The sequence below is a fragment of the Schistocerca americana genome, chromosome 9 (assembly GCF_021461395.2).
Source record: "Schistocerca americana isolate TAMUIC-IGC-003095 chromosome 9, iqSchAmer2.1, whole genome shotgun sequence".
NCBI classification, from domain to species: domain Eukaryota; kingdom Metazoa; phylum Arthropoda; class Insecta; order Orthoptera; family Acrididae; genus Schistocerca; species Schistocerca americana.
Window position 1 is genome coordinate 70,920,957 of NC_060127.1, and position 27,458 is coordinate 70,948,414.

At 39.8% G+C, this 27,458-nt stretch overlaps 1 protein-coding gene across 2 annotated transcripts in view; it reads right to left on the minus strand.

The window, feature by feature from the left end:
• Nucleotides 1–18,906: 18,906 nt before the first annotated feature.
• The window catches only part of LOC124551003, a 57,627-nt gene continuing 49,075 nt past the window's right edge, over nt 18,907–27,458 (minus strand). For both annotated transcript variants that reach the window (XM_047125842.1, XM_047125841.1), the window contains exon 5: nt 18,907–19,836. In XM_047125842.1, the coding sequence (XP_046981798.1) occupies nt 19,585–19,836 (252 nt within the window). In that variant the 3' untranslated portion in view covers nt 18,907–19,584. The remainder of the gene's footprint in view (nt 19,837–27,458) is intronic.

Consider the following 27,458-nt stretch of genomic DNA (forward strand, 5'->3'; position numbering starts at 1 on the left):
TCTTGTCCAAACTATTTATCATCCACATTTCACTTCCATACATGGCTACACCCCATACAAATACTTTCAGAAACAACTTCCTGACACTTAAATCAATACTCGATGTTAACAAATTTCTCTTCTTCAGAAACACTTTCCTTGCCGTTGCCAGTCTACATTTTATATTCTCTCTACTTCGACCATCATCAGTTATTTTGCTCCCCAAATAGCAAAACTCCTATATTACTTTAAGTGTCGCATTTCCTAATCTAATGCTGGCAGCATCACCCAATTTAATTCGACTACATTCCATTATCCTCGTTTTGCTTTTGTTGATGTTCATCTTATACCCTCCTTTCAAGACACTGTCCATTCCGTTCAACTGCTCTTCCAAGTCTCTTGCTGTCCCTGACAGAATTACAATGTCATCAGTGAAACCCAAACTTTTTATTTCTTCTCCATGGATTTTAATACCTACTCCTAACTTTTCTTTTGTTTCCTTTATGATTGCTCAATAGACAGATTGAATAGCATCGGGGAGAGGCTACAACCCTGTCTCAGTCCCTTCCCAACCACTGCTTCCCTTTCATGTCCCTCAACTCTTACAATTGCCATCTGGTTTCTGTACAAATTGTAAATAGCCTTCCACTCCCTGTATTTTACCCCTGCCACCTTCAGAATTTGAAAAAGAGTATTCCAGTCAACATTGTCAAAAGCTTTCTCTAAGTCTACAAATGCTAGAAACGTAGGTTTGCCTTTCCTTAATCTATTTTCTAAGATAAGTCGTAGGGTCAGTATTGCCTCACGTGTTCCAACATTTCTATGGAATCCAAACTGATCTTCCCCGAGGTCAGCTTCTACCAATTTTTCCATTCATCTGTAAAGAATTCGCGTTAGTATTTGCAGCTGTGACTTATTAAACTGATTGTTCGGTAATTTTCACATCTGTCAACACCTGCTTTCTTTCGGATTGGAATTATTATATTCTTCTTGAAGTCTGAGGGAATTTCGCCTGTCTCATACATCTTGCTGACCAGATGGTAGAGTTTTGCCAGAACTGACTCTCCCAAGGTTGTCAGTAGTTCTAATGGAATGTTGTCTACTCCCGAGGCCTTGTTTCACCTCAGGTCTTTCAGTGCTGTGTCGAACTCTTCACGCAGTATCATATCTCCCATTTCATCTTCATATACGTCCTCATCCATTTCCATAATACTGTCCTCAAGTACATTGCCCTTGTATAGATCCTCTATATACTCCTTCCACCTTTCTGCTTTCCCTTCTTTGCTTAGAACTGGGTTTCCATCTGAGCTCTTGATATTCATACAAGTGGTTCTCTTTTCTCCAAAGGTCTCTTTAATTTTCCTGTAGGCAGTATCTATCTTCGATCCCTAGTGAGATAAGCCTCTACATCCTTACATTTGTCCTCTAGCCATCGCTGCTTAGCCATTTTGCACTTCCTGTCGATATCATTTTTGAGGTGTTTGTATTCATTTTTGCCTGCTTCATTTACTGCATTTTTATATTTTCTCCTTTCATCAATTAAATTCAGTATCTCTTCTGTTACCCATGGATTTCTACTAGCCCTCATCTTTTTACCTACTTGATCCTCTGCTACCTTCACTGTTTCATCCCTCAAAGCTACCCATTCTTCTTCTACTGTATTTCTTTCCCCCATTCCTGTCAATTGTTCCCTTATGCTCTCCCTACAACTCTGTACAACCTCTGGTTCTTTCAGTTTATCCAGGTCCAATCTCCTTAAATTCCCACTTTTTTGCAGTTTCTTCAGTTTTAATCTGCAGTTCATAACCAATAAATTGTGGACAGAGTCAACATCTGCCCCTGGAAATGTCTTACAATTTAAAACCTGGTTCCTAAATCTCTGTCTTACCATTATATAATCTACATGAAACCTTGTAGTATCTCCAGGGTTCTTCCATGTATACAACCTTCTTTCATGATTCCTGAACCAAGTGTTAGCTATGATTAAGTTACGCTCTGTGCAAAATTCTACCAGGCGGCTTCCTCTTTGATTTCTTAGCCCCAATCCATATTCACCTACTATGTTTCCTTCTCTCCCTTTTCCTACTATCGAATTCCAGTCACCTATGACTATTAAATTTTTGTCTCCCTTCACTACCTGAATAATTTCTTTTATCTCATCATACATTTCATCAATTTCTTCGTCATCTGCACAGCTAGTTGGCAAATAAACTTGTACTGCTGTAGTAGGAATGGGCTTCGTATCTATCTTGGCCACAATAATGCATTCACTATGCTGTTTGTAGTAGCTTACCTGCACTCCTATTTTTTTTATTCATTATTAAACCTACTCCTACATTACCCCTATTTGACTTTGTATTTATAACCCTGTATTCACCTGACCAAAAGTCTTGTTCCTCCTGCCACCGAACTTCACTAATTCCTACTATATCTAACTTTAACCTATCCATTAACCTTTTTAAATTTTCTAACCTTCCTGCCCGATTAAGGGATCTGACATTCCACGCTCCGATCCGTAGACCGCCAGTTTTCTTTCTCCTGATAACGATGTCCTCCTGAGTAGTCCCCGCCCGGAGATCCGAATGGGGGACTATTTTACCTCCGGAATATTTTACCCAAGAGGACGCCATCATCATTTAATCATACAGTAAAGCTGCATGCCCTCGGGAAAAATTACGGCCGTAGTTTCCCCTTGCTTTCAGCCGTTCGCAGTACCAGAACAGCAAGGCCATTTTGGTTAGTGTTACAAGGCCAGATCAGTCAATCATCCAGACTGTTGCCCCTGCAACTACTGAAAAGGCTGCTGCCCCTCCTCAGGAACCATGCGTTTGTCTGGCCTCCCAAAAGATACCCCCCCCGTTGTGGTTGCACCTACAGTACGGCTATCTGTATTTATATTAGTGATTATTAATTTTATAAAAACCAAAAAAAACTGAGACTGTGTTTTTCATTCGACTTGATAAGTTGCTGTATTGTTGAATACCTCGGTTAAATGGTGAATTTTTAAAGGGAAAGGTCGGGTAGGCATTTTTTCAACATAATTTTTCATTTTCTTTTATCCTGTCACTTACATATTTATCCTGAATTCAGTGATGTTATTTTTAACAAATACTGGTGTAACAATTGTACATTTTTTACTTTTTTAATGAAGTCTGGAATATATGTCAAATACCTCATTTTCAAATTATAAATATTTTCTGGCTTTGCCTTTCCAACATTAACAGTTTAAAAAAATTAAAGATAGTACATAGTTGTAAGCTTAAGTTTCCAACTTTAGTCCAATATTTTCCATACTGGAGCATTGTTGGGTAACTAAGAATGACCACAATGTTTCTTCCAAGATTTTTATTTATTGCTTTAAATAAGGCAATTATCAGTTCGACGATTGTTCTTGGCGCAGTCCTTTAATAGGCATGGCCCTATTGGATGTGTTGTCTTCCTCTGACCTCTGAACTGACTTACCCATCCAGTTGGTAGGGGAGACCAACAGTTTAATGTCAATTGAAAACCACGGCATAACTTGACATTTTCCACACCAACAAACATAGCCAGAGGTGAAAGATGTGATATGTGACAGGTAAAAAATCCAAGGAACTGACTGGGTATTGAACACAAGACCTTTGAATTTGTAGAATTACACTTCTCCGCTGAATCATCAATCATTATAAAACATTTACTTCCCACAAGAAACTTTACTCCTTCATTGAAGACAAATTTGTTTTTGAAGAGATTTTGTAGAGGATTCGATTTTATGTATGTCATTATATAGGGTGAGTCTAAAAGGACTTTACAACTCACTTACATATACAACTTTACTGAGACGACAAAGACATGGTTAAGGTGTCATCTTCTAGCACAGTACTTCAAGTTTCATCCAGTAGGAACGACAGAAAACTGAAAATCGTGTGGTTAATCTTCTGTCTGGTAGCAAGAGTTTCAATCACTTATTATTGAAGTGCTGAAATCCCACCACTAGGAAGGACAGAAGACTGAAAAATGAAAATTGCATTTATCACAGGACCCGAACATGCTCACTGCGTTGGATGGAACAAAGTCAGCAACAAGGGTTCAATGTAAATTTCTCACTGAGTACCTTAAGGAAGATCCTAGTAGGCCTAAGTTTACTCCTAGCATCAGAATTTCGTTCAAATTCTTGTAGCATTCATCATAACGAAACTCAAGCTCACTCATGAGTTTCCGATGCTGTCATAGAGCAAGTGACAGTTTTATCCGCAGTCCCATGACATTGACATATTATGAGACCTCATAACTCCTCAATTGCCTGACTGAAGTGTGTCAAGAAAAACATTGCACCTGAAATCATACAGAGTGGCATTGCAGACATGATGCCAGGTTTACTGAATAAAGTGTGGCAAGAAATTAAGTTCAGATGGCGTGGGGGCGTCTGCTGTATGTTCAGCCCTAGTGAAAGTGTGGGATGAACTTGCAATATTTTGCTACAAGATGAAACCTATACTACCCATGCAAGCCTGTTCCACAAAATTCTGCATGTAATTAAAGTTGAAAAGCCCTTTTAGAATCACCCTGTATAATAAGGCCACATCAGTCAATCGTACAGACTTATGCTCCTGCAAACATCGAAAAAGCAGCAGGCTCTCTTCATAAACTATGGGTCTGTCTGATGTTTCTCCCGATACCCCTCCCATTCGGTCACACCTACTGTACGGCAGTCTGAATGATAGAGGCAAGCAAGCCAACCCACCTCGCCGAGGTCCACAGTCAATGAAGCGCTTCAGAATACAACACTTACTGCTATGCTCCCATCTACCTATAGCTGTGTTAAAGTAGTTGAAATGTTTTGGACTTAACAGAACTAAAAATCTTCAATTGTGCGTAATTTTGAGAAGTGCACTGTACTGAAACTTCCTGGCAGATTAAAACTGTGTGCCCGACCGAGGCTCGAACTCGGGACCTTTGCCTTTCGCGGGCAAGTGCTCTACCATCTGAGCTACCGAAGCACGACTCACGCCCGGTACTCACAGCTTTCCTTCTGCCAGTACCTCGTCTCCTACCTTCCAAACTTTACAGAAGCTCTCCTGCGAACCTTGCAGAACTAGCACTCCTGAAAGAAAGGATATTGTGGAGACATGGCTTAGCCACAGCCTGGGGGATGTTTCCAGAATGAGATTTTCACTCTGCAGCGGAGTGTGCGCTGATATGAAACTTCCTGGCAGATTAAAACTGTGTGCCCGACCGAGACTCGAACTCGGGACCTTTGCCTTTCGCGGGCAAGTGCTCTACCATCTGAGCTACCGAAGCACGACTCACGCCCGGTACTCACAGCTTTACTTCTGCCAGTACCTCGTCTCCTACCTTCCGAGTTCGAGTCTCGGTCGGGCACACAGTTTTAATCTGCCAGGAAGTTTCATATCAGCGCACACTCCGCTGCAGAGTGAAAATCTCATTCTGCACTGTACTGCTGTAGGAGATGATGTCCGGGCAGCTGACCTTCGTATCTGGTAAGTATGAATAAACAGTGAGGTTACCAGCTCCCGTACAAATATTTAATAAAAATGAATGGGGGTAAATGACTAATACGTTTATCATACAATGAGGAGTAAACCAACAAAATGACACTCTGTCACTCCCACCTCACTCAGCCTTTGACGTACAAAATCACTCACACCTCATGTAAAACAATGGAGAAAGGGTGGGTCACTACCTTCCCCAGCCTTTACAGTCAGAAGAAGGGGGGACATTCTAGAGTACTTTACCTGCTGGAAACAAGCATCGTAGAGAGTGAGGGCACTGACAGAATCAAAACAGACAAGGAATTCAGAGCATCTGTGACACATCTCATCTGCTCCAATGCCTCCAAGATCATGCATCATTCTGTGTCGAATACAGTACACTAGTGAGGCGATCTTACTTGAGGACACAACCAGGGAAAAGAACAGAGTAACCAACAGAGTGCCCTTGTTTAGACCCATTCATAAATACCGCTACAGAGTTGTGGTGCTCAGTTAAAATCTCATAAAACAATATATTAAAAAAATATATTAAAAAATATGGAGAAGTGCAAACTCTCTTGTACTGCACTAAATCTAATGGACGGTTGGCAAAGAGGTGTTTCACAGCTGGACAAGCAACAGTATGATGTGTTGGGGGAAGTGGGAGCAGAGACAAATTTACACTTCTAATGAAGAGTTACTGCAGGATGGCAAGTGCAGTTCACCAGCCTCAGCACAGAGACTGGGTATAGGGCTGATCCTGTAAGACCTGAGGCCAGCCTGATCCCCTCAATCTGTAGGTAAACGGGCCTCATTGACCCGTACACTGAGCACCCATAGTTCAGTCGTGATTGGACAAAGGCTATATGAAACTGGACGAGATGTGCCTTGTCCAGTCCCCAAGATCTGTGGATAAGTCATTTCAGGATATTTAGTGCCTTCTGGGCTTTTGCTTTTGGGTCCTTTAGGTGTGGTAACCTCAATAGGTTTGAGTCAAAAATGAGGCGCAGTGCCTTTAAAAGGTAAATTAAAAATATGACAAGAACAATTAAAATGAGCACACATGCACACGCACACACACACAATCAGCAGAAAACTCAAAATCAGTCTTTGCAGCTTGCTCCTCCAGCCACTGAAATGCAAGTTCCAATCAACAATTCACTGTCCCAAGACTGGAGGAGGAACAGACAAGAATTTCAAAATCATCCACTATTACGGAGCGTTGTACAGGATTCCTTGTGATACTGTTTATGGCTATGGCAAAGAGGGCAACACTTTAAACACTGTCCTGAGGAACACCATTCTCCTGTCCAAAACAGTCCAACAGCACATCACCAACTCAGGAACTAAAAAAGCACTTAGAGGGGAAGGACTATATGAAGGTTGGGAGGTGGTCACAGAAGCCCCATTGGTGGAGCTGCCCTAGAATATTGCGTCTCAAAGTAGTATTGTACACCTTATTCATATCAAAGAACACACCTGTACAGTGATGATTGCATAGGAAATCCTGCTGAACAGCCTCCTCTGGCAGGGTCAAGCTGTCGACAATAGACCAAAATCTCCTGAATTCACACAGAGAGCTCCTAAGAAGTTGCCTGGTTTCTAACATCTGGACTAGACGATGGTTAACCATTCACTCCTGGATCTTTCCTACACAGTTCACACAGGCAATCCTCCAGTAGCTACCACGACACATTAGGTCCTTCCTTGGTTTGAGGCAAGGTATCAAAATGGTCTTTCTCCATGAGGTGGGAAAGTGGCTTGTCTGCCATATCAGATTAAAATATCCAAGGGTGATTCCTTTTGACACTGCTGGCAAATGTTGAAGTATGCTGTACTTGATTTGACCATGACCAAGTGCACTATCACAATCCTCAGGTGGTACAGAACCCAGCTCTCACATGGGGAAAAGGCAATTGTAAGACTCAAAATTGTTGGCTCTCAAATCCAACTTGTTCCTCGCCAGAGTGGTAAACACCAGATCCTGGCTGGCATGGCAGCAGTCGTTTTAAACTGCTCTGCCAATGTCTGAGTGGTCTCTGGGAATTGTTTGGAGACAGACTTGTTTCAGCACTACTACTGTTGGTAATCGATTGTATTTACTGAAAATCCTCCTGATGGCTTTCTGTACTTGGGTGGAATGAGTGGAACAATTTATAGAATCCAAGGAGACTTGCCATGATCTTTTGTTTCTCTCTGTAACTACATGCTGAGCCATGGCTCTTGCAACTCAAAGGGCTTCGAGGTTTTCTGCTGTTAGGAGAAAAACTGCCGCAGAACTGCACGCCTGAACCAGATTCCTGAATGCCACAGATCAGTCAACCGAGAGATAGGTTACCTCTGAAGAATATCTGAGGACTTCAGGATGGAGACGTCAGTGACAGCACTCACCCCTGGACACTGTCACAGCATCCAAACACAGCCAGCTGGCTGAAATGCATCCTATCAGCTCTGCTGACCATTCGTTGTGGCTGTGTGCTTTCAGTGAAAGCTCCATCCAGTAGGTGAATATGGAACAGAAAGAGGTCACTGGAATGTAGGTAATTAGTGATTTCCCATTGAACAGAGTCCTCAAGTGCTCAAGAGCAGAGGGAGAGGATCACTGTGGATGACCCAGTAGCAGCACAGAAAAGAGTGGGAGCAACTGTGTTGAGGATTCACAGCTCTTGAGACATCACGAGACTCTCCAAAACCCAACCCCAGGACAAGTAGAGGTCGGGTCCCACAAAACAACATAGGCATTGAAGTCTCCCAGTATGAGCAATGATGTTCTATAAGCTCTGTTAGAGCCTCAGAGTCTATCGGATTTTGTGGAGGTAAATACAGTGAGCAAACAGTGATCCTCTGGTACACATGAACTTCAACTGTAGTTGCTTGCACATCAGCAGCTTGGGAGAGAGCAGAGGAGTGGTGTGCATTATTGACAGAGCGACTCCTCCCCAGTCACATTATCCTTGTGATGAAGGCTAGAGGCCTGTAGTGCAGGGGCATCAGACACTTTAAAATACATTTTCTTTTAAACACAAGTGCAAGGGGTGTTCCTGTGCAAGAATTTCAGTTCTTCCACATTTCCCAAAGCCATTCATGTTCCACTGTAGTATGAGAACCATTTATCATGGGTGTAGCACTCTCACTCTGTCTTTCCGCTGGGGAGAGGAGCCTGCAACGGATGGAGGCTGGGGCAAGATAAGTGCCCCAGGTCAACATCAGTGTCCATCAGCTCTGAAGACAGATCATGAAATACATCAGAGAGAGCTTTCCTGTCTCTTTCAGCAGCTGACCCTTCACCTATGATTTTTTTGCCTAGGGAGGGAAGGAAGATTGAGTTTAATGTCTCATCTACATTGAGGTATTTTGAGACATGGAACCCAAGCTTGGATTGTGTCAAGGTTGGGTTAGGAAATTGAGTGTGCCCTTTCAAAGTAACCATACAGGCATTTGCCTGGAGTGATTTAGGGAAATCACAGAAAACTAAATTTGGATGGCCAGACGTAGATTTGAACTGCCGCCCACCCGAATGCGAGTCCAGTGTGCTGATTTGGTTTTTTGCTTAGAGAAGCTTTGGAACCATAACTGTGGAGGTGGTGGTGGTAGTGTAGTGGCAGTACTGGACAGTCAACCAGACTAAACCTCTGGTGCAGGACGCTCCACCCTGTCAGCAACCATGGCCTTTTCTGATGTCTGGAAGCAGGTACAGGCATCAAAGTAACTGAAACAGAATAAAATGACAAATGCATGTCCTTGTGCTGACACTAGTATCCATTCTTCTAGCAGCTTCAATCTTCTGAACTGGCTGTTTAAAAACAGAAGCATAGGAGGTAGTGAAGGTGGGGCAGGTGGGGGGGGGGGGGGGGGGGGGGGGGACACAACATGGCTTTAGATATCATTTTGGCCTCACCAAATGGGATGCACTTCAGTTTTAAGTTCTTATCATCCATTCCTCAAGATACATGCTGCAGTCCCGATTCTAGACAGGGTGGTCCCCAGAGCAATTAACACACTTCAAAGGAGATGGACAGATTCCTCCATTTGCCACAAGTGGCTTCTCCTTTACACTCAAAATTAGTGTGTCCAAAGTGCTGGCATTTAAAATCACGCATTGGGACGTGAACGTAAGGCCGCACCCTTAGGTGAAGGAAACCTGCCTTGACGTGCTCTTGGAGTTCTGTGCTGTTAAAAGTAAGTATATCCGATTCTGACTTAAGCAGATCGCCATCCTCGCTTTTCTTTTTTTTTTTTTTTTATGTCAACAATGCCTTCTTGGACTCATTCAACTTTAAATTCATATTTGGTAATGTCCACAAGATCTCTGCAAGTAATAACACATCTTCTGTAGTTTAAGATGTTATGGGGCTCAGTCAGCTTTCTGAAGATTTGTCACTTGTTGGCAACTTGAAGTTTTGATCAATAATGTCCCACTGCACAATCACTTGACTCACTAAGATACTTGCAATGCCCTCTAAGTTTTTTGAACATAGAAAGGTAAAACTTTCTCCAAGCTGCCCTCTTTCCTATTAACTATTAAAAGCACATTCAGATTACCAGCACGTGCTCTGTTAGCAGAGACAAAGGTCCTGCAACAAATTCTAAATCAGGACTGTCTGCACGAGTCCTCTTGTTTCAATGGGTGTTGGTATTTACCAGCAACCAACCCATTCTGCTGGGAGGAGAAGGAAAAAATTTCAAGGGTTCCATCACAGTCCCACGAGCAGCTACTACATCAAGGACCACCTATACAGATCCCCACATGCCTAGGTAAGCCACATACAACTGAGATGCAGAAGGTTCCCCAGAGGTTGCCTGCTAATGACTATTTCACCTCAACAGCACGACACATCTCATCAGTGTGTGGCACACCATGAGATTGTGTGATTGTTTATACAGGTTTTTACCATCCTTGTAATCTGGGCAGTCAATCCAAGGGCTCTGTTTCCTGTGGCACGAACAACATTACATTGCCACACTGTACAGTAGTAGCTGGAGTGTGCCCAGAACGTAAGGTGAACAGAGGATACGCAGCACCTACTAATACCCAGCTCAGAAACACTGGGGTAGCCGAGCCCATACCTAGCAGATGAATGCTGAGCTCCTAAGGTCTAAATGCTATTTGTATACAATAACTCACATCACACTGGGAGATAAGTATACTAGTCACATCCGCACAGGATGGAAAGATTGGCTGTGATGCTTACCCATATGAATTTGATCTAACAGTGTGGTAGTAGGGCAGTCAAGATTCGAAAATCGAGGGACATACTTCATAGGACATCAATCAAAGAAGGAATACTTCAACCCACAAGTATTAAGAAAATTCTGGCAATTATGCCCACCAGGCTATGTAATCCAGGCTAAATTGTTTGGGACATTTAATATCTAACTCTAAAACTGTTGTTTGAAGACCAAGAAATATAGGATTGACCTCTTGACATCTCTGCAGTTTCAATCAAATGACTCTTTTTAGTAATTTATTGTAATTTCATGCTATTTTTTGAATGTATATGCACAAATATGTTAACCAGGGCAATAATTACTACATATAGTTTGCCATGGCTAAATTTGTGTTATTAAAAAACTAAATAATAATAATAATAATGTGGTAGAGAGTTGCATGTTTGCAGTTAGAAGATGTAGATCTTTTTAACCTACAGGTCCTCATGCAAAATGTTATAAAATGCAGACAGTCCTCTTCAGTCATTGTCCAGATTCTAAGCTTATTTCTTGAAACAAACTCTGAACAGCAGTCACAAGTGATTTTATGTATCAGAGGGTTTGTTTTATTTAGCTTACCACCCCCCACCGCCAATTGTAAACGGTTTCTTTGGTACGTGAAGAGGCATCGACAAGTTTCTGCAAATGACACAAACAATTACACAGGCCAACAATGGAAAAACTTTTTTGCTGAAAATATCTTATTATTATGTTTTTTTAGGGTGGGTAATCCAAATATGATACTTAAAAAAAACTGTGTCACCCACCATTTCTTCACATTTTACAATTAAATTTATTAAATTAAATATTTTTTTAAAGAACATAACAGCTTCTAAATAGTTAAAATAATATAAAAAGGAGGTGTAGTGAATGTAGATGACATTGGTAGAGCACTGCTGAAAAACATTTGCTGGCAAAAATGGTCGATTCTATTTTTGTGTTAATGGGTGGTGTATTGTTTACTGTTAACCTAACCTCACTTTCCGGTTTCCTGTCCATGTGCTCAGTACAATGTCTAATCGTGGTTGTAAAAACACTGCTGATAGTTTTTGTTATACTTGTGGTGAATTTGTGATTAAAAACACAAAGAAACATTACAGACTTTGTGAAAAAGGTTTAGCTATCATACTTTGGATCTAAACTTGGTGATCAAGATAAATCTTGGGTGCTGCATAAGGAATGTTATGCATGTGTTGAAGATCTTAGAAAATGGTCCAAAAAGGAGAAAAAAGCATTTAGATTTGCTGTTCCTATGATAAGGAGGGAGCCAAGAAATCATTCCAATGATTGCTACTTTTGCACTGTTAATATTACTGGCCGTAATTTGAAAAACAAGAAGGTAATAAGCTACCCTAACCTTCCATCCGCCACCGGACCAGTAGGGCATGGTGTAGATTTGCTGGTTCCTGAACCACCATATGATTTAAATTATATTCCAGCATAAGTATTTTCTGATGTACAATCTGATTTAGATGAACCAGTTGATGATAATTCCATTGTAATACAGAAAGCCTAGAGCCCAAATTGTTTACTCAGACCAGGCTTAATGATTTGGTTAGGGATCTGAGCTTAACGAAAGGAAAAGCTGAATTTCTTGGCTCTAGATCAAAAGAAAAGTGGCACTTGGAACCAGCATATACATTTATAGAAAGAGAGGGCAGCAATTTTCCAAGCTTTTTCAACAAGGTGATTTAGTGTACTGCTCATACATTCCTGGTCTGATGAATGAGTTTGGTATTAAATACCAGACTGAAGGCTGTTTATTGATTCATCCAAAACTAGTTTAAAGGCTGTTTTATTACACAATGGTAACATGTATGCATCTAAAAGAAGACGTCTTTGTTGGACCTGACATTAGAAAATTGATGTTTGATGTTAACTTTGAATCCACAATGACCTTAAATGGGAAAGAAGCATGGGTGTCATTCAAGCAAGTCATTACAAAGTTCTTAGGACATGAAAAAGACCCACAATATGTTTCTATTATAGCTACAACGTTAAAGAAGTTAAAACTTTTAGGATGTCTAATGAGCCTGAAAGTTCACTTTTTGAACAGTCACCTTGATTACTTCCCGGACAATATGGGAGATGTTAATGAGGAGCAAGGAGAGCGTTTTCACCAGGACATTAAAGTGATTGAAAAATGCTACCAAGGCCACTGGAACACCAATGTGATGGGGGACTACTGTTGGTAACTTCACCCAGAAGTTCAGCAAGCGACTCCTCATAGAAAAAGCTACAAATGAAGCTTCAAAGAAAAAAGAGAAAGAATAAACAAACCAATTCCAGCTGACAAGTGAAACCTCTATTAACACATATGATTATTTTAAGTGGCTTACTGTAAATACAAACCATGATTATGTTGTAACAAAGTGTTTCACTAATTTCCCCATTTACGGTACAGCATAGGATTTTTATACAGGGTTATTACAAATGATTGAAGCGATTTCACAACTCTACAATAACTTTATTATTTGAGATATTTTCACAATGCTTTGCACACACATACAAAAACTCAAAAAGTTTTTTTAGGCATTCACAAATGTTCGATATGTGTGCCTTTAGTGATTCGGCAGACATCAAGCCGATAATCAAGTTCCTCCCACACTCGGCGCAGCACGTCCCCATCAATGAGTTCGAAAGCATCGTTGATGCGAGCTCGCAGTTCTGGCAAGTTTCTTGGTAGAGGAGGTTTAAACACTGAATCTTTCACAAAAACCCACAGAAAGAAATCGCATGGGGTTAAGTCGGGAGAGCATGGAGGCCATGACATGAATTGCTGATCATGATGTCCACCATGACTGATCCATCGGTTTTCCAATCTCCTGTTTAAGAAATGGCGAACATCATGATGGAAGTGCGGTGGAGCACCATCCTGTTGAAAGATGAAGTTTGCGCTGTCAGTCTCCAGTTGTGGCATGAGCCAATTTTCCAGCATGTCCAGATACACGTGTCCTGTAACGTTTTTTACGCAGAAGAAAAAGGCGCCGTAAACTTTAAACCGTGAGATTGCACAAAACATGTTAACTTTTGGTGAATGGCGAATTTGCTGCACGAATGCGTGAGGATTCTCTACCGCCCAGATTCGCACATTGTGTCTGTTCACTTCACCATTAAGAAAAAATGTTGCTTCATCACTGAAAACAAGTTTCGCACTGAACGCATCCTCTTCCATGAGCTGTTGCAACCGTGCCGAAAATTCAAAGCATTTGACTTTGTCATCGAGTGTCAGGGTTTGTAGCAATTGTAAACGGTAAGGCTTCTGCTTTAGCCTTTTCCGTAAGATTTTCCAAACCGTCGGCTGTGGTACGTTTAGCTCCCTGCTTGCTTTATTCATCGACTTCCGCGGGCTACGCGTGAAACTTGCCCGCACGCGCTCAACCATTTCTTCGCTCACTGCAGGCCGACCCGTTGATTTCCCCTTACAGAGGCATCCAGAAGCTTTAAACTGCGCATACCATCGCCGAATGGAAATAGCAGTTGGTGGATCTTTGTTGAACTTCGTCCTGAAGTGTCGTTGCACTGTTATGACTGACTGATGTGAGTGCATTTCAAGCACGACATACGCTTTCTCGGCTCCTGTCGCCATTTTGTCTCACTGCGCTCTCGAGCGCTCTGGCGGCAGAAACCTGAAGTGCGGCTTCAGCCGAACAAAACTTTATGAGTTTTTCTATGTATCTGCAGTGTGTCATGACCATATGTCAATGAATGGAGATATAGTGAATTTATGAAATCGCTTCAATCATTTGTAATAGCCCTGTACTATATAACAAAAAGCATATTGCTCAAAAACTATGGGTGATACAAAAAAAACTAAGGCACGATTTGCATTCAGCTCATAAAAATCTATAAAAATCAGCTATCAAAGTAAAAAAAGGTTTTTTTTTTTTAAATCTTTGGTAGGTCACTACTTTGCAAAATGTTATACTTCTCTTTTCTCAGAACCCATGCACAACATTTCTAGCTGCATAAAAGGACACGTCTTTAGTAAACTGCTCATTCAGAGTCAATAGACTTTGATTTAACTTTCTGCAGTGCAAGACCACTGTTTGCGGTCAACAGGGAGTCGCTCATTAAAATGACACTGGAAATAGTGCCTTGGTAATGCTAGCAGTCTCCTAAATTTTCTGCTGTTATCAGACCAAGTACAAAGACTCTTTTGTACTCTTGGGGTTTTGGCAACACAGCGTACTGATGCATATGAGATACAGTCACAAAGTTTCAGTCATCACCTCAAAAATTGTTACTTGATTAATTTTTTGTTCGTTTGCAGGTACACATCTGCAGTCCCAGTACACACCGAAATCTGAATGAATATTCAAGTGATAATATAGAGATTGTTTTCATTAAGTACCATGTTTACATAATCACATTGCATTGTTCATCTTTGTTTTCTTTTTTTTCTAGTTAAGCAGTTATAAATGAAAAATTTTGAAACAGACACGATAACTTTCATTCAGTACATAAACTCCTTGTCTACATTTCAATATCATAGACATGTAAGTCCGTGTCTTAATTGGTTCCGGACATCAGCTAAGTTTTAATCATCACTGGAAAATGCAATCAGATTAAGCCAACCTAAAAAATAATTTGTCATATTCACTGGATAAATAGTAAACACACTCCCCACCCCTACCCTCATAGGTCCTCTGCATGTCTGGGACACTTGGATATATCATGAGTGCAAACATTCAGTGGCAGCTGAACACACTGAACAAACAATTACTAATTGAAGTGCCTCTTAAAGAGGTGTCAACAAAGAATGCCAGTGAAGAAAATCTGATTGTTTGAGAAATTTATTTAGAAAAATATAGGATGTTAGAAAATTATTTTTGCATACAAGGACAGAATGCAAAAAGAGAAACAATTACTTGGAAAATATGTTTATTGGCTCCATTGTTCATCTTGCATGATTTGTGTAACTACTGGATAGCAAAGACTGAAAAATATTTGTCTTATTTTACAATAATTCACATCAGTCATTCACATAATTTATGTTTCGTAGGCTCTCTTTGTTTTACACAGTTTTCCTAGTGCCAAGACAATTATAGCTGCACTCAGTTGTAAGCACACACTGCCTTTATTTTATTACTATACACCACTGTGGTACATACCTTGATGAAAATATAGGTAACCAACTTTGAAACATTACAGCCATAGACTGAAGCTAACCTCAGCAGTAATTAATGACAAATATTGCTACTGCCATAAGCACAAGTGAATTTTTCTGAGCGAAATACAGTGAATCTTATGTGCTTTTAATTATTAACCATTCCCAATTCAACAACATAAATTTGGAAATATGATCAACTTATTTATGTGCCTACTATAGCTCAACACTGCATTATACAGGGAGTGGCTTTTTTTTTTGTTTTTAAGATTCCATGGTACCCCTCTCCTTCAGGATTTTAAACTATCACATTCCTTTGCTTTATTTCTTTGTTTGTGAGAAACTTCTATGTAGACATTCTACACATCAAGCAAAATTTATTTCATGATTGCCCTTCTCCAGCATATATAGTGAAGTAATTTAGTGTGTACTGTAATCTACATTCAAACTGGAAATTTAAGTTGTCTTGAGGATAATCAAAACATCATAATTTAAAAAAATATTGATAAGAATAGATTTAAGATATGAAAAATAGTTGTAAAAGTTTAATAATAGTACAAAGAACACTTAAAAGTATGCCATAAAAACAATGGAGGCCAAAAATGTCTTGAATAACTAACACAGTCAACAGGACAAAGTCATATACAATTAGACACCAATCAGTTACAAAAGAATGATCACACTATTTATGACACTCAAGAATGAGAAGAAAAATAGCTATTTTGATGTAGTTAAGTCGTGAATCTTTAGTGGCAGGACCTCTGAAAAATAAATAAATTATTTTGAGTAACTGGATAGCTGCTTTAATTTTTCCACTCACTTTGCAGAGGTGGGAAAATATTTCTGGAACAATGCAATGTTTTCTGCAAAGCAATTGAGTGAAGTAATTCAATGGTCCATCTTATTAACCCCCAAAAGAAACCACAAAATGCCACAGCAATTATTCAAATTATTCTAACAATAATTACTTCTCCTCTTTCAATAAACACAACATTCAACATTACAAGAAGTCATCAACAAAACAACAGAATTATAACATCTGAACAAATCACTGTCCACCTCTTACAATCTCATAGAAGCATCAGAACACCACCATCACAATATGTTTTCAGCATACAATATGTTTCACACATGTTGCCCAACAACTTGATAATTATGTTTAACACCTCAGTAACCAAGGCACCTGACAAGAACAATCACTCATTAATTAGTTATATTAACTCATTGCTCACTGTTAATTTAATGATGTTATCATGTATGTATTAGTGTAAAAGATTGATGTTGGTTATATGCCTTTATAACTTAAATGCTGCATTTAAAACAGGCAGCTGTGGTTCTGTTAATAGGAACCAGCCATACTATTATATGACTTGTATTTCATCTGTTTTATGTTTTAAGTCCATTAACTGGATAGATCATCTCACTTCAGATATAAAGATATGCGGGTCATTTCACGAGTTGTTGTGAAGTAGTTTACTCTTGTGATAAAACTGCAGTCAGAAAATTCACTAAATATGGCACAATTCTGCTGTAATGGTCTTCAAAAGGTAAGGGGGTAGCTGTTAATTTATTTGTTAATGTAAATAGTTTTATTAAACACACAATAATAATTCAGAAGTATATCATAGAGGTATACTTCAAATTAGTCCCCAGATTTACCACTGACGGGTGTTTAACAACACAAGCTGACTGTTACATCAATCACTGACTGACAGGTTAATTAACAACATGGAGAAGTAATATTCCTACTGTTAAATTTCAATAAATTCCTTCCTCCTCAGACAAAGACCAGGAACACTTTCTGACACACTTCTAGCTGCCAGTTCACAAACACGTGATATTCATTTGTGTGTGGCATACACATGACCAGATGTGTCTACAAACCTTAAGAGTTACCACATGTTCAGAATACACAGCATTGTTGCCACTTACAAGAAGGCTCCAACAAAGTATCCCATAAGGATAGGTCAGTATTCTGGGTGGTGATAGAAATGGTAATTTGAAGCAAAAATTTCCTTATAGGCATATGCTCTGAATCAGGTTAGTCCTCAGAAAACGCTTATCATCATTATCAATTGTTTTATTGTAATGTTTGTTGTAATTGATTATTTTTTAGGTTTTATACTGTTCACGCTAAGTTTTTATGAAATCCTCTGTGGCTTTCATTGCATTTTGTGCAATGCATCTCTGCACTGACATGAGCACAGTCATGTCTGTGATGCAACATATCAGTTTATCTCCTATATATCATTTCCTTTATGGATTTAAATGTTCACCTGATCCCGTAAATAGAAAAATAAGTTGGAGATCCTGGTGGAAGGTAATGGTAATGCCACAACCAATGCACCAGTTACGGAAAGTACTGCTGAGGAATCTCGCCCCCCCTCCCCCACACACACACACTTGCACACTTGGGTAAAATGTTAGAAGTACGAATCATTCTTTGTATGCGTAAATACACACTGTATTTGCACATTTTTAGTGACCACCTACACAGTAAATAAGTAAAGGTTGATATCCATGTCCATACTCTGCAAACCACTGTGAAGTGTGTGGCTCAGCTACAAAGTCACCATGGTAGCAAATATATTTGGACCACAGATGTTTGGAGAAAGAGGATATACAAAACAAAAAATGCACTTTACTGAGGGCAGGGGGACGCGCATGAAATCCCGAAAACCATTTAGAATATTTGTATTCATCAACACAATCTTCATGCTTCAAATGATCATTTGCCACTGCCCAAAATAATGACCTACCATTCTGCATGCACAGATAATAGGATGTGACTACTTGTATCATAAACACAAGAAGAGTGTTGCTCTGTAGAAGTTTGTCAAGCGAGAGAGAACAAATATTGGAGGAAACGGCTGAAGTCCACCACCTCGGTAAGAATTTTGCACTAAGTGTAAGCTGAAAGCATTGCAATGTATTCAGTACCAAGAAAAAACATAATAGATTCATTTCCACATCCATGATGCATACTGTTAATTTCTCTAATTGGTCTTTTGTAATACCAACCTAGTTATTAAATTGTGCATCTGCGTGACTGACATGCTTATTTTTTTGTTGATATTGATCAAGATTAATGCAGTGAAAACCATTGTCACCAATATTCAAGTAACAATGCCTGTGAGAAATTCAGTGAAAACCATTGTCACCAATATTCAAGTAACAATGCCTGTGAGAAATTCTGTTGTAATCTTATGTGCTTAAAGATTCACTTTCATCTTACATACATTCGATATTGTTAGTGGTGGTGGTTGTTGTTGTTGTTTGTGTGTGTGTGTTTGTTTCACGTAAAGTTTTCTGATAGCTCAGTCTCTCAGGGGCATATCCCAGAAATAAAAGTTTAGAACTTTCTCCATGAATTGCATGGTCATAGTGTCTGTCTGCTGACAATATACTCATTAATTATTTCAATCTGTCGTATGTTTCTACCTCTTATTGTAGTCAGCTTCCACTGCAAATTACAGACTGATACAAGTATCTGACAATATTCTTGGCAACAAACGGAATGCAAATATCTTACAGTGAAGGCTACAATACTTCGTTTTTCAAATATCATTCAGTACTTGAGATATAGAATAAATACATTATAAAAATAATACAATACTCAGCAACTCATTGCAGCTGCCAACAATATTTCAGTCACAACAAGAACAGCCTTCTTTGACAATCCAAAGAAGTACTATTACCTCTAATCCTACAGGGTGTATAGCACACACTACTATAGGATCCTCAGTGTTTCCCTGTGGTGTACATTAAATACTATATTCACAGCACACAAATTTTGTTCAACAAAATAAATGTATACTACGAATCAGATTTAAGCTTCTTGAGAAGTGAGAGAATTTGCTTAGATGCTATATTGGACTCGTAGAGTGACAGCAAGTGGTCCGGGAGAGCCGTATATTTGCGAGCCTCCAGGTCGATGCAGAGAAGTATGTACCAGGCACTGCTGTTTTCTAGTGGGGGCTGTCCCATCAGCAGTTCCCGTGCGCGGATCATTAGCTGAGCTACATCATCTGATGCATGTAGCTGCAGTTTCTCTCCATTCATCACCATCTGCAATCACAGCAGTGATCTCATTATTCACAGAATATCTTAAGATTTGTCTTCAAGCTGAACTGGGGGAGGATACATTTGAGTTCTGGAAAAATGCAGGAACATGTGAAACAGTGCTGATAATACAACTTAAATTTTGGTGAAAAAAAGCATGGCAATGTTTACTGGAATTTGGACTCTGGAATTTTGAAGATAGTAGGGATAAAATACAGAGAGCAAAAGGTTAGCTATAATTTGCATAGGAACCAGACTGCATTCAGAAGAGTGAACCTGGCAAACTACACCATCAGGCAATACTGACTGATGTGTGTGATCAGTGTCTTACAAGGCACTCATTTGAAAATAATATGATACCCAAAATCAGCAGATACCACACTGCAATAAAGACTTTATACTCAGAAGTGAACAACAACTTATTCTAGATAATTTATTATGGCTGCAAAACTATACACAAAGGAAATGTTTGGAAAATACTGCAATGAAACAGCAGCTTCTGCATATTAAATCAGTCTCCAACAATGAAACATCGAGGATGGATTGTAACAATATTATGAGAAGGAAAGTAACTACTCACCAAATAGCAGAGATGCTGAGTCGCAGATAGGCACAACAAAAAATCTCTCACAATTAAAGCTTTCGGCCATGGGCCTTCTTCGACAACGGCCGCACGCGCGCACACACGACTATAGTTTCAGGCAATTGAAAACCACACTGGTTGCCTGAGACTGCAGTTGTGTGTCTGTGCGGGGAGGGGGGGGGGGGGTGTATATCTATTGTTGATGAAGGCCCATGGCTAAAAGCTTTAATTGTGAGAGTCATTTTGTTGTGTCTATCTGTGACTCAGCATCTCCGCTATGGTGAGTAGCAACTTTCCTTCTCAAAATATTGTTAATGCGTTCTCCTATGTTTTAGAAGTTACTGGCATCTGTCAAATTATAATGGTATTTCCAGTTTGATGATGTGAACTTTTAAGGATTCCTTAGCTTAGCAAGTTAGCAGTGTACACTTGGTGGATGTTCTGCTTTGCATTGGTAAATTTTTGGGGGGAGAGAGGAATGTGAAGACGACAGGAACAGGAGCTGACTGAGGGAACAGCATTTACAGCTTTAGGAAGGAGAAAGAACAATAAGCATAATATTTAATGCCTTTTTTTTGTTTAATTGTGCTCTTCTGAAGATAATCTGAGGAGTCATTTAAAGCAACAACAATGCTTTCAACAAACTTTTCGCAGATGCCTTCCTTCAGAAAACCATTCTCAGATGCCTCCCTTCAGAAAATTGTTTTCTTTAGATTTTCAGGATGACATATGCACTTAAGTCTGTCTTCCACTGTCACATCATCTACTGCTTCTTCACGTACATTCTGCACATCTTATTTCTGCATATGCAATTTCTTACTAACATTTCTTTCACTAAGGCTCACTATTATCTATCAGGTTGCAATGAAAGTGGAAGCTGCTACCATCTTTAAATCAGAATGCTTCTTCCATCACTGCATTTTCTGTATAAGATTTTGGAATTCTCCACTGTAGTACCAGCCCTCTTTGAAAGTGATCTTGTCGTTTTAAGACGTCTGCTAACTTCTGATTTTTAAGATATTTGCCACAGTCATGGAATTCCAATAAAGTACGATGATCAATCTATTTCAGGAAATCGTCCAAATTAGTGACAGTCCTCCGTCAACTAATATCCTTTCATGAAGATTGAAAATTAATTTTGCTGTTGAATGGATAGTGGCATTTATGCCACATCCCTTCCCACATTTTTTTTTTTTTTTTTTTTGCTATGTTTTAATGCACACACAGGAAGATTTTTTTTAAGGGTCACAAAACAGACTCATCGAAGGATGCGCCAGATGATCACATAGATTGAGAATGGCAGGGCGAGTAAGAGCTGTATCATACTGGAGCAGAGAGAGAGTGGAGATTAACCTACCACGGTGGGCGCAGAGAAATGTTAATATACTGTTCCAACTATGCTGATGCATTACTTGCACTGAGAACTTGTTAATATGATTTCAGTATCACCCAATTCATCAGAAAATGATCACTACAAATTTTAGTTACTGTCAGTGCTTATTGATGAGAAGGATAGAGCAATCACAAGTGCACCCTGAGAGGGCAGGTGCCAAACTGCTAAGATAGCTCACTACCAGTCTACAATCAGTTTCCGAGGAGGTAATACATGAATCTGTGTATGAAATCTGATCTCACGTAAAGGCAGAACAGTTTGTTGAGAAATTGCCTTGGATGAAGTGCTTGTGCAATGTTGTATTAATTCAAGGCAGTCTATGATTACTTTTCGAGGCGGCAACACGAGAACTGGTGTGTGAGGTGCAACTCCGCATCAAGACAGAAGTAGCTGTTATGGTTGCCTCAGAAAACATATTTATGGATCTCATGTTAATTCAACAATCATGTACAGCATTTTTGTGACTTTTGTAGTGCTCAGGAACTAAAGTTTAATGACCGGGAATCTTGTTATGAATATTAATGATGGGCCAGCTCAAGAATTTGTTTTACTAGTTTTGCAATTAATAAAACATACAAAATTAGTAGGCATTCTAACATTTTATGATTCTTACTATCTTTATCATATAAACCTACCCATTTGTCACATCATTATACATTGTTTATGGCACAAATGTTAGAGCTCATGACCGAAGGAGAAGAAACCAAGCAGGATGACAGTTATGGGATACATCTTTTAGAAGATGTGAGGTAAGCAACTGCCTCCAGCTGTGCAAGGGAAAGTGATCAAAAACATTTCTTGCTAAAATCCACCATGTTTGTTAATTCCGACACACCTTTAAGGTGAACGTTTCATTTACTGTCACCCACTGTGTAGTGTAGGGGGGGGGGGGTCAAATCTGCATTTCTTCTGAGACATAATTTTACCACCGACCCTTACACGTTACACTTGGCATCCTTGGATGTGGATGTGTTACTAAAGTGGCAGACTACATTTTGAACAAGAGCTTTTGCATTCCTCATAATATTTGTTACAGGATTCCATTGCACATGATTCTACAAATATTCTCTGTATGGATCATAGTGGAACATGATGCACCTCTAATGCTGCCATTTGCAGTGCCTATAAGGTATCGTTTCTCTCGCTATTGTCTGAAATTGCAAAGAAATTCATATGCCTCATACACGACTCCCTTTGTGTGAACTGAAACTCAGTCATCTTAACCCTCCAGCGAAAATAGCAATACTACCCAGTGAATATCATTGATCTCTTTGCAAACATAAACCTCCATTCAGGACACATGTTGTTTTAGCAACCTTGAACACAAACAAAAGAATGCTGGATAGTGGTTAGCAACAAAGTTGCAAAGCTATGAAAGCAACAGCATAAATGAAGTGGAGCACCACCACATAAACCCCATAACTAATAACTGCTCATTTGGCAGCTGCCGTTCCTTAAAATGCTAATGGGAAAAGTTTGAGGTGAAAATGACATTATAGCAACAGTTTAAGCTTACAGTTACCGACCAAACTGGACTAGGCCACAGGCTTCTCACTGGCACTTACAAAACGAAGGAAGATGAGGGATCGGAGAACTGGCCTACACTTCTCTGCCAGCAATTTCTCTGCTCCATAGTATAGTGAAGAGCTATAGTCTGGGAGGAAACATTTTATGGCACAACTTAACTAGAAAAGAAGTGATATATTGTTGGGGCACATCCTGAATCATTACTACTGCAATGGAATGAAGTGGGGGAGGGAGAGGGGAGGGGCAAAAACTGTAGGACATGGACAAGGCTTGCAGTTAAAATGCATATAGCCCACAGTAGTTATTTCAGATGATGAGGCTTGCACAGAATAGACTAGCATGGTGAGCTGTATCAAACAAGTCTTTGGACTGACGACCACAACATTCTAAGACAGAAATGCCAATTTATTGTAAAGTACAGTACTGTACAGAAGTTAAGCATATTGAAAAAAAGCAAACATATTTGTTAAATAAGATATATGTTGGCTCATAGAAAAAGGTAAAAATCATGAAAATAGCCAAAGCATGAAGCCTATTATTAACACTTTGAAAGGTAACAAAATTTCTTCCACAACACTAATAAGTTAATAGTTATATGGGTGCAACCCCAAAAAAAAAGGTGCCCTATTTTTGATAGCCGCACTGTTGTGGGTGGCTATGCAGACACAAAGAACAACCTATTGTCATGGGTGACAAAACTTGTGCACTCCACTTTACACCTGAGACAAAACAACAGTCACATGAATGGAGGAATCCCTCCTCACACAAGCTGTGAAAATTCAAACGCAGTCGGCTGGTAAAGGTAAGGCAACTGTGTTTTGGGTCTGGAATGGGGTACTGTTGATAGACTTTTGACTACATGTACAACAATAAAAGCTGACAGGTACTGTGAAACACTGAAAACCTCAGAAGGACAATACAGAACTGGAGAAGAAGAATTCTTAGCATGGATGTAAGCATTGTTCACAACAATGTGTGCCCAATCATCCCCTTCAAAACCATCAATCTCCTGCAAAACTTTGGTAGGAACGCCGTCAACCACCTACCGCACAGTCCAGACTATGGACTGAGCATCTGCCCCCTCTTCTCTAACTTGAAGGAACATTTACCTGGATGGCAGATGGGCTCTGATGACAAAGTGAAAGGTGAGGTTCGATGATTCCCAAAGAACACTGTATCAAGCTGGTATGATAAGGGCATTGTGAAATTGCCTCAGTTTCTACAAAAATTGGTTTTGTGTAAAAAAATAAAGCATTCTTCAACCTTTAAAATGAAAACTATTGTAGAAAATCCAAGAATATAGGAGACCTTACTTTTGGGATTGCCCTCATATGTTTACTCCTAACTGCAACACTTGAATGGCAGCAATGTGGCACAGCTGCTCCTATCCCAAGAAAGAGTTATACAAAGGTTTGGAAAGCCTTCAGTGGTGGCTAACAGATCGCAACTACGTTTCTCAATACATCCTGGCCACAATCTGTAGTGGGATTACTCAGACCCAGTGCCCACAGGCAGTCAGGGCAGTAAGGAAATTGGAACAGGACGTACCTCATACAAAAATTCAATTTAAAATTTTCTTACAGCATTGGAAGGTCAATGCCCAGACAACAAGTCACTAAACCAGTACATGTACCTCTCAAAAAAAATTCCAAATAACTGACTTGAAGATGTGAAGAGCTGAGTGCTGCTAACCATAAAAAAAGCTCTGAGCTGCTTTTATGCAGACCTACCTACAGCTCTATGCGTAGAAAGTCACCGGTTTTATTCTCACTAGGCAATGTTTTAAAAAAAATTATTTGAATTTTTATTTACTATCAAACTGAAATACTAATTAACAAATACTCAGTTACAATTTTTAATAATGAGTACATTTTTTAGTTTCAATTACTAATCAAACAAAAATGCGAGTATTCTTCGTAATTTAAAATTAGTGTACAGAAATTCCGAATCTAAAAAAGAAAATGTACTTTCATTTCTACAAATTACAGATACATACAAACATAGGGAATGGTACATAGTATTAACAAATGTGCATTGGCTGGGTGGCCCAAAGTTGCTGAGCAACGGCAGTATTAACACACACTTTGATATTTTACATACACAGGCAGCAAGTAGACCACTGTTCCAATGGGCTCCAGAACACTGCTGGACAACAACAGTATGTACCATGAGGGTGCAGTTGCAAAATAATTTGCATTAAGGTTTGAAAACTATCAAAGTATACGAGACACCACATATGTATCTGCTACACAACATGTCCATTTGACAATAAATATAGACTTCCAGTAACTGTAAATAAAAATATATTTGTCTAACAAGAATCAAACCAGGGCTCTAATGATTACAAGACTAGAACACTATGCACACTGTGGTGTCACCGCCAGACACCACACTTGCTAGGTGGTAGCCTTTAAATCAGCCGCGGTCCGGTAGTATACGTCGGACCCGCGTGTCGCCTCTGTCAGTGATTGCAGACCGAGTGCCGCCACACGGCAGGTCTAGAGAGACGTCCTAGCACTCGCCCCAGTTGTACAGCCGACTTTGCTAACGATGGATCACTGACAAATTACGCTCTCATTTGCCGAGACGACAGTTAGCGTAGCCTTCAGCTACGTCATTTGCTACGACCTAGCAAGGCGCCATTATCATTTGCTATTTATCTTGTGATGCATGTACTGTCAGACCGATGTTCACCAATTATGAATTAAAGTTAAGTATTCCAATAGTTACTTACGTTCTCTGCTACTATAAATTCCCTTAACTGTTCCAGACCTCACGCCAGCCCGCGTGAGCTTAAACACGTGCCTTTCGGCTATCTCCTAGTGGCTTGGCTGTCTTGCCAAGTCACTACACACACAGCAACAGGCTGCTCTTTTTAGCTGGATTGAAATTTTATATAATTAACAGTAACTGAATCTTCACATTTTCAAAGTTATTTCCTTGACTGTTGTAGTACTGCATTACTTAAATGATATCCAGGCACTGACCTTCAAATCCTGCAAGTAGGAATAAAATTGAACATGTCTGAGCAGTCTGCAAAGTCTCCCCATTAGTTACACTCATACTTCATTACATCTGTGGAGCGCAATATTCCTTTTCTTTCACAAACATGAAATATTTGGCATAAGACACTGAGACACAGTACCTCTTCAGTGTCAGAACTCAAATCAGAAACCTTTCTGCATTTCTTTATCAGTTTCCTAATGGGAAAAAAGTTGTTCACAACAAAACGTTAAACAGAAAATGTACATGACCTTGACTGCATCTCTGTGCAGCTGGGCAACTCTTCTACATTTAAGTTGCAGTACTGACATAGTGAGTTCCTGTCACGCATCAGAATGCAGTTTTGTAAACCAATAGTTGGTAACTGCATTTCCAAAAGACACAGTATCTAGTGCAACAGAAAAATGCAAACTGCGCAAGTACTGGAACCTCGTCCCAAACTCCTGACAAAGTTGACAACTTTTGTTGATAAAACTACGAAGCGTATGTCTCGAGGTAACTGTAGCAAACAAAACGATGGATTTCCTGCATGGAATTCGTCCATGGACACACCAATTTTATCACACATGTTAATTCACTGAGCAACAGAATTAAAGGATCAGTTTCTTGGAACTCCATAATTCACACACATTGGGCTCATAAGTTTTGAATTTGGCTCATAGGTGCATATGGCATACCTCTGTAATAGTGCAAAAACAAGACAACGTGCAATGTCATCCTCAGGCTCGACAACACCTCAAACAGCAAGACATCGACACTTGTGGGGAGGGGGAGGGGCTACAGCTCAATAGTTCATGTACTGTGTAAGACGAGTTAATGGTGTCACATAGGCACCATATTGCACCACAATTTTGCCTAATGCCACCGTGGACATGTTACATGATCGGAAGGATGTCATGGCCCCTCTTATCTACATTTCATCACTTCTTTTGACACTTCTAAGAAGAGGTTAGAATCCTGATGCCCAGTGTTGAAACCACACGGTTTTCTTATGAATGGCTGATGAAAACATTCCAGAACTGTCACGAAAAGATCGTAGGTGGTGCATTAATGGGCTTCAATGAAACCACCCCTTTCTCTGGAGCACTTACTCCCACATATCTGGTGGTCAAAAACGACAGT